At 39.4% G+C, this 19,413-nt stretch overlaps 2 protein-coding genes and 1 long non-coding RNA gene across 3 annotated transcripts; 2 read left to right on the top strand and 1 right to left on the bottom strand.

Annotated features, from left to right (window-relative positions):
- Nucleotides 1-3,106: 3,106 nt before the first annotated feature.
- Nucleotides 3,107-7,641, bottom strand: LOC134329583 (uncharacterized). Its single transcript, XM_063010868.1, has 7 exons — nt 7,366-7,641; nt 6,131-6,273; nt 5,738-5,836; nt 5,099-5,243; nt 4,523-4,674; nt 3,937-4,153; nt 3,107-3,470 (listed from the first exon to the last, which is right to left on the bottom strand). Exons 1-7 carry the CDS (start codon nt 7,580-7,582, stop codon nt 3,355-3,357), a joined length of 1,089 nt encoding a protein of 362 aa, XP_062866938.1. The 5' UTR covers nt 7,583-7,641; the 3' UTR covers nt 3,107-3,354.
- On the top strand, nt 4,335-6,138 carry LOC134329594 (uncharacterized). Its single transcript, XR_010014889.1, has 2 exons — nt 4,335-4,514; nt 6,079-6,138. It is a non-coding gene; the product is annotated as an uncharacterized LOC134329594 (long non-coding RNA).
- Nucleotides 7,318-17,620, top strand: LOC134300980 (uncharacterized). The gene is made up of 6 exons (XM_062985484.1): nt 7,318-8,197; nt 8,565-8,681; nt 9,015-9,125; nt 9,217-9,348; nt 11,434-12,904; nt 17,604-17,620. The coding sequence occupies exons 1-6, from the start codon at nt 8,162-8,164 to the stop codon at nt 17,618-17,620; spliced, it is 1,884 nt and encodes a 627-aa protein (XP_062841554.1). The 5' UTR covers nt 7,318-8,161.
- The last annotated feature ends 1,793 nt before the right edge of the window (nt 17,621-19,413 follow it).

Genomic DNA, 19,413 nt, shown 5'->3' with positions numbered 1-19,413 from the left:
AATAAATAAACACCAACTCTAAGTTTGATTTAAGTGCCCTTGGGACCCTGATCTTGGGTCATAAAGTTAAAGGCCAGCTATTTAGACATGCTAAATAAAGATGCAATGCAAAGTAAGTACTCTGTAAGTACTCTGCATACTGTGCACTCTTGAAGTCACGGTCAAATAATGTACCCTGATCAGCCATAACATTAAAACCACCTCCTTGTTTCTACAATCACTGTCCATTTTATCAGCTCCACTTACCATATAGAAGCACTTTGTAGTTCTACAATCACTGACTGTAGTCCATCTCTTACTCTGCATGCTTTATTAGCCCTTTTTTATGCTGTTCTTCAATGGTCAGGACCCCCACAGGACCACTACAGAGCAGGTATTATTTAGGTGGTGGATCATTCTCAGCACTGCAGTGACACTGACATGGTGGTGGTGTGTTAGTGTGTGTTGTGCTGGTATGAGTGGATCAGATACAGCAGCGCTGCTGAGTTTTTAAACACCTCACTGTCACTGCTGGACTGAGAATAGTCCACCAACCAAAAATATCCAGCCAACAGCACCCTGTGGGCAGCGTCCCATGACCACTAATGAAGGTCTAGAAGATGACCAACTCAAACAGCAGCAATAGATGAGCGATCGTCTCTGACTTTACATCTACAAGGTGAACCGACTAGGTAGGAGTGTCTAATAGAGTGGACAGTGAGTGGACAAGGTATTTAAAAAACTCCAGCAGCGCTGCTGTGTCTGATTCACTCATACCTTTAAAAGGGAATACCTCACAAAATGGTAATGACATGTGTTGTGCTTGTAAAAGTGTAGCAGGTGCAGCAGTGTTGTTGGGATTTTTGATTACTGCATACGTTTAAAAGGGAATACCTCAGTGTTATTGACCACCCCTGGTTCTGGGGGTCTATGTTCATCCAGCTACCATATAAATGCACTTCATGGATAAACAATCACTGACTGTAGGCTATCTGCTACTCTGTACAATTTGTTACCCCCTTAAAGACCCCCACTGACCAGATGTTATTTGGGTGTTGGATCATTTTCAGCACAGCAATGGCACAAAATGATAATGACATTGAGGTGTGTGTTGTGCTTGTAAAAGTGTAGCAGGTGCAGCAGTGTTGTTGGGATTTTTGATTGCTGCATACACTTCCAGTTTTATTTTTTTTCTTAGAAAAACATACCCTGTTTGTACAGGTTGAAGTGGGTGATGGCGTAGAGATGGTGTGAGATGGGCTACAGTTAGTGACTGTATACTCACAAAGTGCATCTGTATGATCTGTACGGTAGAAAAAAAAGTGACCAATGAATGTATTAAGTCCTTATACTGTAGAGTCTATATAATTAATTTTACACACCTGTTAGTAATGGGTGTGGCTAAAAAGTCTGAACTTAAGTATTATAAGGAGCGTCCACGTACATTTGGCAATACAGTGGTCCACCATAGGGAAACCTTTTTTGCAGGACTGCTGTATTGTTTTCATAAAGGACACTCACAAGATCTTGAACAGCAGTTCGAGCATGTCATTTAAATCTAATAAAATATGGATCTCATCAGGCCGACCTGATCATGTGAACTTGATATGGATGCGGAAAATCAGATTTGTCCACTTCTTAAAATTTCCTCTTGCCTTTTTATCTTTTCGTTCATGCATTTGAATTTGCATTCAGTCTGCTCTTGCGACACTGCTCATCTGCAACAAGAGAGCTGCAGTCTTGTGTGCTCAGCATGGAAATATCTGTGTGGACTTACTGCCCTCTCTAAAACTCATCTTTACTAACCTTACCATTAGGTGGAGCCACTGTTACAAGATTTTTATGATTAAACTAGACCTCAAGAATAAAAAAGTCAAAACAACCTTACACTTGAGTTTTAGTATATGGATACATTTACATTTTCAGCATTTAGCCGACACTTTTATCCAAAGCGACTTACACAATGAGCTGAACACGATGAGCAATTGAGGGTTAAGGGCCTTGCTCAGGGACCCAACAGTGGCAACTTGGTGGTGGCAGGGCTTGAACCGGCAACCTTCTGTTTACTAGTCCAGTACCTTAACCACTGAGCTATCACTGCCCTGGATACCTGATCATGAGCTTGTTTGACATCCCATTTTAAAACCATGGCCATTAATATTGAGATACTCCCCAGCCTTTGTCTACAACAGCCTCCACTCTTCAAGCAAGACTGTCCTCAAGATTCAGGAGTGTGTCTGTGGGTATTTGTGCCAATTATTAAGGTCAAGCATTGATCTGCAAACACATATTGTGAGGCACAGTGGATTCTGCAATTTCATCTGAACGTAAGTACTGGGATGTCCCTTACCAAAAAAAAGTATACTTAAAGTTTATTTTCTTAAGTAAACTTAAGTAAAGTTGAAGTATATTTCCCAAGTATACTTTATGTAGAAAGTATACTAATATCAATGTACTAATAGTATACTGGTAAGTTTACTAATTCAATACTTCTTGGGACTAAATTGGCCCACTTTTTAGTTTATAAAAGTATACTTTTAAGTATACTTTAGGTGAAAGAGTAGTACATTTTGAGTGCACAACTAGTTTATATCCAAGTTTAATTTTGTACTACAACTATACTAAAAGTATACTTACATGTATACTGTTAGTTTACTCGTTATATACTTCTATTATACTTTTTAGTTTATGAAAGTACACTGTTAAGTATACTTTAAGTGTAAGGGTAGTAAACTTTAAGTCCACAACTAGTTTACATTTAGGTTTTATTTTGTACTGTTAATATACTAAAAGTAAGCTTATTTGTATACTGTTCGTTTACTCGTTATATACTTCTATCCCACTTTTTAGTTTATGAAAGTACACTTTTAAGTATTACTGTATACTTAAAAGTGTACTTTCATAAACTAAAAAGTGGGATAGAAGTATATAATGAGTAAACGAACAGTATACAAATAAGCTTACTTTTGAACTTAACATAATAATTAGTTTACTACTTATATATGTTTTTAAGTATAAAACTGTTTAAATTTAGTTTCCATTTTTTACACTAATATACCTTTAACTGTACTTTAAGTAGACTTACCAGAGGATTACATACATAAAAATAAACAAGACATACTCATGATTAAGAACATATTTCTTTATAAATTTAAATTTAACAAATAAATATAACAAATAACACTGGATGGCAAAATATGCCAAAATAAGAACATATCTCAAATTAACACCAGTTTGGGACAAGACAGAAACACAGTCTTGCAGCCTTTCAGGCTGCCCACAAGCAGGTTTTTGCCCTGTTAAATGGTCATCCAGAGGCAGAGGAACCACAAATCCAACCAAAAAGTGTTCAACAAAATGGAAAGAATGTTCTTTTCACACGGTGTTCTTTGCAGTGACTTGCTTTGTATAGCTTTCGTTGTTGCATTTTTTTCTTATGATGCGTCTCACTTCTTGGATGCTGATGTCAGGAAACTTTGACAGGGCATGGCCTGGGACACAGAAACAAAACCAAAAAACATTACTTTCTATCACCCTACGATCAACATCCTGAGTTAACATAATAAAACAGTCAAAGCAGCATGTCTCTACACGCAATGTGAAATTCAGTTTCATCAGGCAAGTATCTGAACACTAATGCAATTGGCAAAATTACTACGTTTACCTACAAATAACTGAAAATGTCCTTTAAATGTTTTCCTTCACATAAATTAAATTTTTAGGTTCTTTTTTTCCCTTTTGTTTGCAGCAATAATGTTTTTTGCCACATTCACAAATATAAACTGATGATCGCAGATTACACTTTTAAGAGAGATTTAACTCAACATTGAATCAGTAATTTAACTAAATCATGGTAACTTCCAAAATGAAACATTCCAGTCATTTTGTTAAAAACTATACAAACATGTGTAGAAATTTATTTTAGAATAAAATTTAATTTTATTTAAATGCAGTTACCTATTATAGCATCAAGTTTTGTGTTATCAAGTTGTGGCTTTGATTCCACGTCTTTGTGTGCCCCTGATTGTCTCCCTGTCAAGCTTGAATGAGATAGTGTTTCCCTGCCATAGACAAGCACAGCAAGGTCCCCGATGTAGACTGACGGATTCGTAGTCCGCAGAGAGTTAAGCTTTCGTCTAGGGACTTTGACATCAGAGCCTGGCAAAAGAAAGACCTGCAGAACAATTGAGTGATCAGTTAGTTTGCAATTGGTCATACATCGTTGTTACACACCAAAGTAATGATAAAATAACAACATATTATCTGAGAAATCTATGCAGTATGTAAACCCAGCTGCCACTTTATTAGGTACACCTCCTTGTACCTCATTGTCCATTTTATCAGCAGTAGTGACCATATAGGACCACTTTGTAGTTCTACAATTACAGACTGTAGTTCATCTGTTTCTCTGTATACTGTTAGACCCTTTCACCCTTCATGGTTCTTCAGTGGCCAGGACCCCCACAAAGCAATAGGGGGTGCAAAATGCTACTGTGCCACGCAGGGGACAACCTGATGAAGACACTACACTCTGGGTACGTACCATATCATCAGACACTGCTGGAGTAGAAACGCATCCAGAAACTGGTGAGTTTAAAGATGTTGTGGGTGTTGACCAGGTGGATGCAGGAGTTGAGGGTTGAAATGCAAGTTTTTCAGTTACTTCTTTTAAATTTGTAACTACCACAGGAAGCTCTGTTAAGAAAATGAACATATAAATCATTATAAGACAATGGTGAAAGTTTAATTTCCAAACATCAGGATATTCACTTTAAAAAAAGAAATATCCATTCAAAAGCTAAGGCGAGTGAGAACAGTTGGATTTTTTATTTTTTTAGATTTTTGTGAAGCTTAGTGGGACCTCTATGAACCCTGAAGATAATGTCTTGAAGTTAAGTGTTGATGGACAGAAGGACCAACCGAAACTGCCATTCTTAGCAGGTAGCCAAGATGACAGGTAGACAGTAATCAGGACGAAATGGAAAAATATATTTCATTATCTTTATTATGGGTGTACTGCTCCTTTACAAGTTTGATGTTGATTTATTTTGCTACATTGTGATGTTGCATACAAATGGGGTACTGGTTTAATTTAATTACTTCAAATTAAAAATATCACCTCTCAAGGCATCTAGTATCTCTTTAGGGTTGCCTTCTTTCAGCCTCTTGTTCTCCCTTTTAAGCTCCTTTATTTTCTGCTGCGCCTTACTCCAGTTCCTAGGCAGCAAGTCCTCATCTGATGAGTCCTCTTTTTCTGTAGATGACTACACCAAAAGAAAATCATCATCATTTTCACTAGTGTATAATTATAAAGTCATTAGGGAGTGTTGTGTTTAGAATGAGCCTTTAAGTATATATAGTGATGGGATGCAATACGGTATTGTATGCATAAGATCTATTCTACAGACATTCAGCTCTCTGGCTTTAAATAGGTTTGGATCCAATAATAGGAACGGCTCATCTTCCAACAATGTAGCACCAGTACATTATTACAGTAACATTATAAGTATATTTTTGAATAAAATAAATAAATGGCGTGACGTTGTGCATCACGTGACATTGGTAAGATGCCGGGTATAGTATGTCTGAAGTTCAGTGTATACTGAACATTCACATTTCTAAAAGATCCTACTGCTTTAACGGTCCAGCAGTGTGTACTGTACTAAATCGGGGTGACAACCGTTACACCCCTATTACACACTGCTCCTTTAAACACATAATTTAAACTCCAAACTGTGTAAATACTTAAATAATTTACCTCTAAAGATGCTTGCTTTGCCATCAACTCCTTCTTCAGGTCTTCAATTATTTGGTCTGCTGCCTCTTTTGAAGTACTGGATGCCTTTTTGCTCTTTTGCTGTAAAAAAAAAAAACATTTAAAGTTTTTCAATAGCAGGGGTGTGCAAATCTGCAGCCTCGATAGCAGCTCATCTTTTAGTTCAGTTCAAATCTCTCTTCATCACATCAGCATCACGTCTAACATCTACTCTGATGTTCTGTTTGTATCTTTCTCTCCTGATATCTCCTCACCTCCATCTCCTCCACTCTGTTCTTCACTTACTGCCTGTCTGGGTTTAAACGTTGTTGGATTGACATAAGGGAAAAGATGGCATTTAATTCTACTATTCCTTAACTGTATGAATGTAATTACCTGTTTTACTGGTCTTTCATTCGCCTCTTCTACATCCCTCATCCACCTGCTGTTTGGCTTGGTCTTCCTCTTGAGTGACTGGTTCCAGATGTCCACACCCTTTATGAATTCCTCTCTCTTGTGGCAAAGGTCACTGTAGTTGTCTGTGTGAAAAAGTTTTGTGTACACTGAGCAAAATAAAATGCCAAATGGGTCATCAAACTATGTGTGATCTCTGCACTCTCCCTAACATACTCATTGGTGGCAACATAACACACTACACTTCCCTGCAAACACAGTTATGATGTGACAAAGTAACAATCTATTGTTTAATGCCAACAATGTTGAAATGCAATTTCTCAGAAAGTTCTCTTGGTACGTATGACGAATTCTAGAAGGTTATGACAGCGTACTGACAGCATTACCACTGCGTTCTCTGTGTAACAACGCAGTGGTAATGCTGTCAGTACGCTGTCATAACCTTCTAGAATTCGTCATACGTACCATTGTATCTGCATGGAACTCTAAATTGCCAGTAAGTTGTCATAATACCATATGATATTGTGACAACCTAGTTCAGACAATATAAAAAAGCACCACCTTTTGACAAAATTGTAGCAACATTCGTTTCGTGCACTGGTCAATTTTGAGACTTAGGATTGTTTTGCTTCTATAACATGGATTCTTTCAGACTATGTGAAAGAAAACGTCTAAAGCACACATTTAAGTGTTTATTTTACTACACTTTATCTACTTTGTCTTCTCTCATACACTGAGTCAGAAATCTCTACTTTAGTAGCACTTACACACAACATAACTTTCCAGTTTTATTCTTATTTTTACTGTGAAGGTTTTTAAAGAAAGCTTTGCTCAGGGTGAAACTCTTAAACTAGCATACCTCACCCAGGACTATGTGACACTACATTAGTGACCTCCACATAGAAAACTGGTTAGTAAATATGAATTTGCTGTCCTTACAAATAATAAAACGTCAATTGGCCAACAGTAACGCACTATGTTGGATATGTAACGTATATTATGAAGATACGTCTGATAATGTTTAACTTGGACGAGCGTTTCTAAAAGTCTGTTTCTCAGTCTATACTTGACCGGAATTTTCAAACATTATGGCGCCAAAAGTCTCTGTAAAGGCTGAGTAATATGGAAGCCAAACGTAGCAAAAGTGATGCGTTTTAAAACTAAAACATAATGTCGACGTAGCCAAATTCAAACAGAGAACATAGAAAGTTACTTACCACTGAGCATTAACACCTTAGCAGGAAAAAAGGCTAGACCATCTTTCTTTTTTTTGCCTTTGTCCCACTTTACATTTATCCATCCATCTTCATCATCTAGTCTGGGGCACTGTGTGATCATTTCCGAAGATGTACATTGCTGGTCTTCAGTAGTCATCCAGTCAATTTTCCCAACTTCCACGGACTTGTCCTTGAAGTAGTATATGGCAAATGCCATTGTGACGCAGAATAACTGTTCGTGTGTGCCAACCGCCGAAGATTCTCCCTCCAAAGATGCTCAACCGTCTAATTGCGCGCGAACAGGTCAAATGACCTTGCTCTCGCGAGATGTGCGGGACTGCGACGAAAACAATTGTGGGAAGCATGAAAAACGCGCGAGATTCTCTCTGCATCGCTAGCTGCTGTGTAACAGAGGCGAGAAAATGGCGAAACGTTCAGGACGGTACAAACGATACTTGGAGAACGATACAGAAATAATCCCAAGGCGAACCAAGTTCAGATGGAATGCAAAAGTAAGTAACATTTATTATTGATATACAGACATTAAAATACTACACACATGACTTTAGACAGACATAATAAATTAAAATTTGTTATTTATGACGTGCTGCACAGCATAAGTTATAATTACCATTATTTCTTATTATTTAATCAGTAATATTAACCTTGGGGAAAGAAATTACTATATTTTTTCCCTAACATTCTGTCTTTCCTTGTCTACAAGTAGAACTACAATGAAAATGGTCCAAGAAATACTGGAGGTGACAGTAACACTTCCAACAGTGAAAATGAAAAAATGGGCAATGAGCACTTCGAGAAGGACATTCAAGAGGTATTAACACGATTATTCCCTACAGTATTATTGTAATATCGATACTAAGGTGTTCAGTCAGACATATTGTGATACTTAATTTTGTCCATATTGTCCATGCCTCATGCAGAGCATCTCTTTTTACAGCAGTAGTAATGTTCTTCATACTGTACTACACAATTTGTTTATATGACTTCCACTTTATATGTCTTTGAGTTGTCAAATAAACTTTTACCTTCTGTTTGTACTTCACATAAATTGTGTCTGTCACCCATTAGTGATTAACAAACACTGCCCAGTTCTAGTATCTATTATTTGTGGTACAAGAAAAGTCTGCTATTTTTTTAAAATGTTACTTAATTTACTTTTCACGTTTTTCCCTTGTTAGCCTTTAGACATTGAGGATGACGGAGTAAACACAGAAGATGATCTGGTTAATGCATCCAGCAGTGAAGTGGACAATGAAAACTCCACAACTAGCCTTATGGGTACTGACATTCAAGAGGTACATACATAATTGCAGTTTTGTCTAATGGCATTGTTATTTCTTTTCATCCAACTCATTGCTCCAACAACAAATCTTAAAATATGCTGGGCTAACTCCGCACAAGATATCACTTGTAGTTAGTGGATTGCTGTGATAGTTGGTGAGAGCATTTATCCCCCTTACAGAAAGATTCCACTTTATTATGGCCAAATGACAAACTCCATTCTCCGTTCATTCCACTTATTTCCTCCCAACATGCACCAAGCCAGAGGCAGCAGAGGGCCTACACAAATTCAACGATATTCTGCCATTCATTCAGTTATTTATTCTTTTTCCCTTGTTAATCTTTAGAACAACATTGAAGATGACATGAGCAATGCATCCAACAGTGAAGATGATGATGGTGCAGTGGACAATGAAAACTCCTCCACAAGTAGCCTGTTTGGTGCTGACATTCAAGAGGTACATAAATAATTATACATCACACAGTTTTTTACCTTTTTGATATTTATATTGATATTCTTTTAAGTCATATCTTTTTCTTAACCTATAGTATGAGGAAGACCTGTCAGATTCTGAAGGAAGTATGCTTCATGCTACCAGGAGTGAAGCTGGAAATGATGGGGACAGTGAAAACATGATGGAGGACAATACTGGTGGAGGAAGCACCTCAGAATTTTCAGTGGTAAATGGTTTAATGACAAAGTGTTAGTAGTTAAGTTTAATAACTCATGTAAAGAAGATCATTTTGAAAATGAGTGCAATGTAGACAATATAAAATAGCTACAGTGTATCACGAAAGTGAGTACACCCCTCACATTTCTGCAAATATTTCATTATATCTTTTCATGGGACAACACTATAGACATGAAACTTGGATATAACTTAGAGTAGTCAGTGTACAACTTGTATAGCAGTGTAGATTTACTGTCTTCTGAAAATAACTCAACACACAGCCATTAATGTCTAAATAGCTGGCAACATAAGTGAGTACACCCCACAGTGAACATGTCCAAATTGTGCCCAAATGTGTCGTTGTCCCTCCCTGGTGTCATGTGTCAAGGTCCCAGGTGTAAATGGGGAGCAGGGCTGTTAAATTTGGTGTTTTGGGTACAATTCTCTCATACTGGCCACTGGATATTCAACATGGCACCTCATGGCAAAGAACTCTCTGAGGATGTGAGAAATAGAATTGTTGCTCTCCACAAAGATGGCCTGGGATATAAGAAGATTGCTAACACCCTGAAACTGAGCTACAGCATGGTGGCCAAGGTCATACAGCGGTTTTCCAGGACAGGTTCCACTCGGAACAGGCTTCACCAGGGTCGACCAAAGTCGTGAGTCCACGTGTTCGGCGTCATATCCAGAGGTTGGCTTTAAAAAATAGACAGATGAGTGCTGCCAGCATTGCTGCAGAGGTTGAAGACGTGGGAGGTCAGCCTGTCAGTGCTCAGACCATACGCCGCACACTGCATCAACTCGGTCTGCATGGTCGTCATCACAGAAGGAAGCTGACGCACAAGAAAGCCCGCAAACAGTTTGCTGAAGACAAGCAGTCCAAGAACATGGATTACTGGAATGCCCTGTGGTCTGACGAGACCAAGATAAACTCGTTTGGCTCAGATGGTGTCCAGCATGTGTGGCGGCGCCCTGGTGAGAAGTACCGAGACAACTGTATCTTGCCTACAGTCAAGCATGGTGGTGGTAGCATCATGGTCTTGGGCTGCATGAGTGTTGCTGGCACTGGGGAGCTGCGGTTCATTGAGGGAAACATGAATTCCAACATGTACTGTGACATTCTGAAACAGAGCATGATCCCCTCCCTTCGAAAACTGGGCCTCATGGCAGTTTTCCAGCAGGATAACGACCCCAAACACAACCTCCAAGATGACAACTGCCTTGCTGAGGAAGCTGAAGGTAAAGGTGATGGACTAAACCCAATTAAGCACCTGTGGCGCATCCTCAAGTGGAAGATGGAGGAGCGCAAGGTGTCTAACATCCACCAGCTCCGTGATGTCATCATGGAGGAGTGGAAGAGGATTCCAGTAGCAACCAGTGCAGCTCTGGTGAATTCCATGCCCAGGAGGGTTAAGGCAGTGCTGGAAAATAATGGTGGTCACACAAAATATTGACACTTTGGGCACAATTTGGACATGTTCACTGTGGGGTGTACTCACTTATGTTGCCAGCCATTTAGACATTAATGGCTGTGTGTTGAGTTATTATCAGAAGACAGTAAATCTACACTGCTATACAAGTTGTACACTGACTACTCTAAGTTATATCCAAGTTTCATGTCTATAGTGTTGTCCCATGAAAAGATATAATAAAATATTTGCAGAAATGTGAGGGGTGTACTCACTTTTGTGATACACTGTATGGGCTGACTGGAGCAGCTGTTTTTTTTTTTTTTTTTTTTGGAGGTTTTTTTTTTTTTTTGGAGTTTTTGTCCTGACATTATGCTTTATTTTTAAGTTGTGTGAGGTGGAGTTGAGGAAGCAGGTAGTAGTGCAAGGCATTCTGAATATCAGACTATTTCAAAATAGAGACAAAATAAAACCGATACAGATCGCTACTCCTTCTATTGGGTTTGTAGCTTTTTATAATATGATGAAATTAACATTAATTTTGTGATAGCCTAGGGTATAAGCATTTCTAGAAAATTACATTTGATAAAAAAAAAAAAGAAAACATGCTGGACTGATATTCCTGCTTCGTTCTGTAGTTGCTCACATTTTTACATCTTTTGTCTCCCTCTCTTTCTCTCTAGGACAACGAAGATAGAGCTGATGCTGGTGACAAGCCCTTGTATCCTGGGGCACATCTTTCTAAAGGAGAAAGTATATTGATGCTGATGTCCTATTTGTTACGACATAATTTAACCGGTGAAGCATTTACTCACTTACTGGAAATGTTTAACATAATGTTTCCAGGTCTTATCCCATCTTCATATTACCTTTTCCACAAAGAATTTGGAAGTTCATCCAAATTTGAAGTTCACTTTTATTGTGAAAGCTGTTCAAAATACCTTGGCATTAGAGCAGAGTGTCCCTTTCAGTGTGACTCTTGCAACACAGTATTTGATGCCAGTGCAAATCTAAAGAATGGTTTTTATTTTCTTGTGTTGCCCCTGTATGCCCAAATTCAGCAACTTCTGCAAGAACACAGTGTCAGTCTTAATGAAAAAACTAGAACCTCTGGGGTTCTCTCTGACATACAGTCTGGTGAAGAGTATCAAAAGTTACATGACAGTGGAGTTCTTGGAAAAGATGACTTGACACTAATTTGGAATTGTGATGGTGCACCAGTGTTCAAAAGTTCTAAATGCAGTATTTGGCCTATTCAGTGTCAGGTAATTGAACTGAAACCAGAAGTGAGAAAAAAGCACATTTTGATGTCAGCGTTATGGTTTGGACCAAGTAAACCGTCCATGTTAACATTACTAACACCCTTTGTTAAAGAAGCCTCTTTATTAGAGACTGCAGGTATCGAGTGGCAAGACATACAGGGGAACTGTCATGTTTCTAAAGTGTTTGTGCTGGTTTGTAGCTCTGATTCGATGGCTCGTCCATTGCTTCGTAACACGAAGCAGTTCAATGGTTTTTATGGTTGTGATTTTTGTTATCACAAAGGTGGTAAATCCTATCCATATGATCGACCTGAACCCCCGCTTCGAAATGAGAGAGATCATTTTAGTCATGCGATGTCAGCTTCAGATAATGAGCCAGTGTTTGGCGTCAAAGGGCCATCTCCATTAATGAAGCTTTGCCACTTCCAAATGATAAATGGTTTCATTCCTGAATATCAACATAATGTGTGTCTTGGAGTCACTCGGCAACTGTCCACACTGTGGTTTGATACGGCAAACAGTGAAGCTGCCTGGTACATTGGCAAACAGATCAAAGAGGTTGATTTGCGACTTGTAAAAATAAAACCTCCTGTTGAGATAACCAGGACACCAAGGTCAATGAGTGAACGGAAGTTCTGGAAAGCTTCAGAATGGCGAGCATTTCTTCTTTTCTATGCTCTGCCTGTCTTGAAAGGCATACTCCCTGCCAGATTTTGGAATCATTTGTTCCTTTTGGTGTTTGGCATATATACATTGCTTCAGGATAAGATCAAAACTAGAAGCGTCTTGATGTCAGAACTGGCTCTTAAAAAATTTGTCATTGAATTTCAAAGATTGTATGGGAAACATCACATGACTTTCAACATACACTTACTCACACATGTTACACAAAGTATAAAAAACTGGGGTCCATTATGGGCTACGTCAACATTCGTGTTTGAATCCAATATGGGCACTCTACTTAAATATTGTCATGGAACACAGTATATCCCTTCACAAATAGCTAGAAAATTTCTGTTGTGGAGAGAATTGCCAGAAAAGACCAAGCATACTATCACAAATGCAAAGGTTCAGTCATTTGTGGAAGAACTTCACTTTAATAAGCGAAGAACTGAAAAATGTGAAATACTAAATGAAAGTGTCAAGGGTTTTGGACATCCCCCATTGCAAGAGAACATCACAGCTTCGTATAGGCTTGCCATCGCCAAGTTATGTGGAAATGTAAGTAATTGCTTCTGGTCTTTCAGTCGTTTTTTGGTTGATGGAGTTTTGTATCACAGTCAAAAATATGAGAGGCTTAAGAAAAGGTATAACAGTGCTGTATACTTGAAAGATGGTACATTGTGTTTAATTAATGACTTAGTCATTTTTAAAGAACTCTGTGCCCATCAAAGCCCTGCAAATTGTGCATGTACCAAACATTGCTGTGTTATAGTTGAGGTACTTGCTACATCTAGAAGGCCATTTTGCAAAGATTCACAAATAAATGTACAGTGTACTTTTATACATGAGGTGAGGAAGACTGGAAATGTTAGTGCTATATGGACAGACATGATAACAGCAAAATGTGTTGTTGTTGAAACAGTTGACAAATTGTACATTACGCCTTTGCCAAATCGCCATGAACGGGACTAAAACAGCAGTCATGAGTGAAATCAAAAATTCAGTGTTGTAGCCAGTGTATTAATGCTTTGTGATGAGCTTACAAAAATATGTTTTATATACAGGGGTTAGATAATGAAACTGAAACACCTGTCATTTTAGTGTGTGAGGTTTCATGGCTAAATTGGACCAGTCTGGTGGCCAATCTTCATTAATTGCACATTGCACCAGTAAGAGCCTCCACCAGCTTCAAGTAGTGACCTGGCCACTATCCTGGCTTAAAATCCCTCTGAGCACTGTGCAGGACTTGTATATATGTCATTCCCAAGACGAATTGACGCTGTTTTGGGCGCAAAAGGAGGCCCTACACCATACTAATAAATTATTGTGGTCTAAAACCAGGTGTTTCAGTTTCATTGTCTAACCCCTGTATGTGTGTGCATGTGTATAATGTTATGTATTCAAGCTTGTTATAATGCTCTCAAACCTTAGAAGAATATTGTCAATAAAATTAGCCAAGTGTTTATCTGTTTCTGTATTGGTTAATAACTCTGTGTACATAAAGATCTGATTCACTTCCACCCATGTACTATTAACTCTAAGCTATTCCACCCCAAACTAGCAAGAGTACTTAATTATACTTTTCCTAAGTTTATATTGATCAAAAGTTCAAGTAAACTCCACATATACTTAAACTATTCTGTATACTTGTCAGTATAAGCCAAGTATACTTAAGTATAACTGTGTTAAGTACATCACTGATAAGTACATAAAAAGTAAACTAAAAGCATACTTGCTTATTTTTAGTTTAAAAGAAGTATACTAATAGCATACTTGAATAAACTTCTTTTTCGTAAGGGGTATTATTAGAAATGACCAATGGTACTGTGTTCATGCACTTTTTAAGGTTGTTATAACATTTTATCCAGCTTCGTAGTTCTACAATTACTGACTGTAGTCCATCTGTTTCTCTGCATGCTTTGTTAGCCCCCTTACATGCTGTTCTTCAATGGTCAGGACCCCCACAGTACCACCACAGAGCAGGTATTATTTAGGTGGTGGATCATTCTCAGCACTGCAGTGACACTGACATGGTGGTGGTGTGTTAGTGTGTGTTGTGCTGGTATGAGTATAAACACCTCACTGTCACTGCTGGATTGAGAATAGTCCACCAACCGCAAATATCCAGCCAACAGCGCCCCGTGGGCAGCGTCCTGTGACCACTGATGAAGGTCTAGAAGATGACCAAGTCAAACAGCAGCAATAGATGAGCGATTGTCTTTACATCTACAAGGTGGACTCCTAGGTAGGAGTGTCTAATAGAGTGGACAGTGAGTGGACACAGTCTTATCCACTCATACCAGCACAACACACAGTAACACACCACCACCATGTCAGTGTCACTGCAGTGCTGAGAATGTTCCACCACCTAAATAAAGTACCTGCTTTGTGGTGGTCCTGTGGGGGTCCTGACCATTGAAAAACAGAATGAAAGCAGGCTAACAAAGCATGCAGAGAAACAGATGGACTACAGTCAGTAATTGTAGAACTACAAAGTGCTTTTATATGGTAAGTGGAGCTGATAAAATGGACAGTGAGTGTAGAAACAAGGAGGTGGTTTTAATGTTATGGCTGATCTGTGTATATGCTCTATGTTGATCTGGTTTTAAAAAGGTGATCTTTTGTCTCATGTTGGGTCTGTATGGCAGAGGGCAGAAAAAACACAAAGCTTGCAAGAGTGAGGGAGGGAAAACAAAGAAGGGAGGGCGGAAGAGGACAGAGATAAAATTATTTCGCTCGAGCAAATCCCTTCCAATCTGATAAGTCTGGCTGAGATGAACTAGCTTTCTTGTGACTCATGGCTTGACAACAGGTAGGAAAACTTTCATGTTGTATTAGTTATTGCTGATAGAGATCAGTCAAAATGTTTACATACATTCCAATTAATATACCACTTAATTGTAATTTAATTGTTAATTACAGCATGTATTACTAATGCAAGGATTATTTAAGGAACCTTGCTGTCCTATATACAAACTGCTCTCCTTAAAAATAATATTGAAATTAATTAACGATTTACTGACTTTACTGACGCTTTGGTTTAATAGATTGACAATTAAAAAAAAATAGAATTTCTTATATTCTATTTAATAATATAATCTATCTACACAGACTAGGCATAACATTATGACCACAGACAGGTGACGTGAATAACACTGATTATCTCTTCATCACGGCACCTGTTAGTAGGTGGGATATATTCGGCAGCAAGTGAACATTTTATCCTCAAAGTTGATGCGTTAGAAGCAGGAAAAATGGACAAGCGTAAGGATTTGAGCGAGTTTGACCAAGGGCCAAATTGTGATGGCTAGACGACTGGGTCAGAGCATCTCCAAAACTGTAGCTCTTGTGGGGTGTTCCCGGTCTGCAGTGGTCTCTATCTATTGAAAGTGGTCCAAGGAAGGAACAGTGGTAAATTGGCAGGGTCATGGGCGGCCAAGGCTGGCCCGTGTGGTCCGATCCAACAGACGAGCTACTGTAGCTCAAATTGCTGAAGAAGCCAATGCTGGTTCCGATAGAAAGGTGTCAGAATACACAGTGCATCACAGTTGCTGGGCTGTTTTGGCAGCAAAAGGGGGACCAACACAATATTAGTCATAATGTTATGCCTGATTGGTGTATATGCTATGTATATGCTACCTGAGCTTTGTGGTTATATAATTACTGACTTTAACCTTTAATCTGTTGCTTGGTACCCACACTGATCAGATATTATTTGGGAAGTGGACTGTTATCAGCACTGTACTAACACCAATATTACCATATCAGTGTTCAGTGTATATAACATTTACATTTCTTACTTTTATTTGTTGCTTATTGGATTCATAGTGTAAAATCTACTAACCACGTTATCAGGAACCACTGTACGTCTGTTGATTCATGTCATTATTTATTTAGACAGTCATACTGCAGCAGCCCATGGCTTAAAATCATACAGGCCCAGGTTAAGAGCTCTAGCCAAGAACACAAATCTGAGGCTACAGTGGGCACAGGCTCACTAACACTAGGGCAGTTGTAGCCTAGCATTTAAGGTACAGGACTAGTAAGCAGAAGGTTGCTGGTTTGAACCCCACCACTGCCAGGTTGCCACTGTTGGGCCCATGAGCATGTCCCTTTATCCTCGATTGCTTGTAATGTAAGTCACTTTGGATAAAAGCATCCACTAAATGCTGGAAATGTAAAACACTGGACAGGAATCTCTTGATGCATGCCCAATAATCAAGGTACACAAGTCCACAAAGCTGAATCAGTTCATCCAGACACAAGTTTGGTGTAGAGAAACCAAACCAAACTTGTGTCCAAATGAATTGATTCGACTTTGTTGACTGGACAGACATAAATATTGCAGTGGCTGAAATTCACCCTAAATAGGGCAGTTGTAGCCTAGCGGTTAAGGTACTGCAGTGGACTAGTAACCAAAAGGTCGCTTGTTCAAGCCCCTCCACTGCCGGGTTGTCACTGATGGGCCCTTGAGCAAGGCCCTTAACCCTCAATTGCTAAGACAATGTACTGTCACAGTACTGTAAGTACTGCTAAATGCTGAAAATGTAAATGTAAATTGAGTGCCAATCCTGGACAGGGACACAGACCCTAAAAAAAAACATGTCTAGTTCCTGACAGACATTAACCCAAGCTTAGACTTAGACCCAGATCTCCAGGTGACTGGTGCTGAACCCTGGTTTCTGTACAGCTGCAAAGTGGGACATTTAACCATTCATAATGTCGCCAAGATGTTCCCAAGTCTTTCTTTGTGTACTTTCTAAGTCCACTGACCTCATGCTTACCCTATTATACATCCTCCAAGGTAATACCTCGTTGACCTTCCGGTTTACCTTACATCAGCTAGTGTTGCTACAGCCAGGGTTCGTAATCTATATACAAGATATATTCTTTGTGTTGAGAATCATTATGCCTTTATGTGTATTCAGTTGGAAGGGGGCTGTAATCTGATTATAATTTATTTAGGAGGTCTTGAAATGATCACGTCATTCACCTAAGGGGTATAACTGGCTCAGCAGGACTAATGATGAGTGATTGACTTAATAATTGAAAGGGATTTATGACCCACTCCAAACAAAACAACAAAAACGGCAGCCACCATACTATTCAGCCTCAGCCCATTAGATCAGGATGTTTTCTGTGCTTTTAACATACAGTGTATCACAAAAGTGAGTACACCCCTCACATTTCTGCAGATATTTAAGTATATCTTTTCATGGGACAACACTGACAAAATGACACTTTGACACAATGAAAAGTAGTCTGTGTGCAGCTTATATAACAGTGTAAATTTATTCTTCCCTCAAAATAACTCAATATACAGCCATTAATGTCTAAACCACCGGCAACAAAAGTGAGTACACCCCTAAGAGACTACACCCCTAAATGTCCAAATTGAGCACTGCTTGTCATTTTCCCTCCAAAATGTCATGTGATTTGTTAGTGTTACTAGGTCTCAGGTGTGCATAGGGAGCAGGTGTGTTCAATTTAGTAGTACAGCTCTCACACTCTCTCATACTGGTCACTGAAAGTTTCAACATGGCACCTCATGGCAAAGAACTCTCTGAGGATCTTAAAAGACGAATTGTTGCGCTACATGAAGATGGCCAAGGCTACAAGAAGATTGCCAACACCCTGAAACTGAGCTGCAGCACAGTGGCCAAGATCATCCAGCGTTTTAAAAGAGCAGGGTCCACTCAGAACAGACCTCGCGTTGGTCGTCCAAAGAAGCTGAGTGCACGTGCTCAGCGTCACATCCAACTGCTGTCTTTGAAAGATAGGCGCAGGAGTGCTGTCAGCATTGCTGCAGAGATTGAAAAGGTGGGGGGTCAGCCTGTCAGTGCTCAGACCATACGCCGCACACTACATCAAATTGGTCTGCATGGCTGTCACCCCAGAAGGAAGCCTCTTCTGAAGTCTCTACACAAGAAAGCCCGCAAACAGTTTGCTGAAGACATGTCAACAAAGGACATGGATTACTGGTTCAGATGGTCTCAAGCATGTGTGGCGGCAGTCAGGTGAGGAGTACAAAGATAAGTGTGTCATGCCTACAGTCAAGCATGGTGGTGGGAATGCCATGGTCTGGGGCTGCATGAGTGCAGCAGGTGTTGGGGAGTTACATTTCATTGAGGGACACATGAACTCCAATATGTACTGTGAAATACTGAAGCAGAGCATGATCCCCTCCCTCCGGAAACTGGGTCGCAGGGCAGTGTTCCAGCATGATAATGACCCCAAACACACCTCTAAGACGACCACTGCTTTATTGAAGAGGCTGAGGGTAAAGGTGATGGACTGGCCAAGCATGTCTCCAGACCTAAACCCAATAGAACATCTTTGGGGCATCCTCAAGCGGAAGGTGGAGGAGCGCAAAGTCTCGAATTTTCCACTCCTCCATGATGTCGTCATGGAGGAGTGGAAAAGCATTCCAGTGGCAACCTGTGAAGCTCTGGTAAACTCCATGCCCAGGAGAGTTAAGGCAGTTCTGGGAAATAATGGTGGCCCCACAAAATATTGACACTTCAGGAACTTTCACTAAGGGGTGTACTCACTTTTGTTGCTGGTGGTTTAGACATTAATGGCTGTATATTGAGTTATTTTGAGGGAAGAATAAATTTACACTGTTATATAAGCTGCACACAGACTACTTTTCATTGTGTCAAAGTGTCATTTTGTCAGTGTTGTCCCATGAAAAGATATACTTAAATATCTGCAGAAATGTGAGGGGTGTACTCACTT

This window comes from Trichomycterus rosablanca, chromosome 2, assembly GCF_030014385.1.
Source record: "Trichomycterus rosablanca isolate fTriRos1 chromosome 2, fTriRos1.hap1, whole genome shotgun sequence".
NCBI classification, from domain to species: Eukaryota; Metazoa; Chordata; class Actinopteri; order Siluriformes; family Trichomycteridae; genus Trichomycterus; species Trichomycterus rosablanca.
Note: the sequence above shows the minus strand (reverse complement) of the source record. Positions and strands in the feature narration are given on the sequence as shown.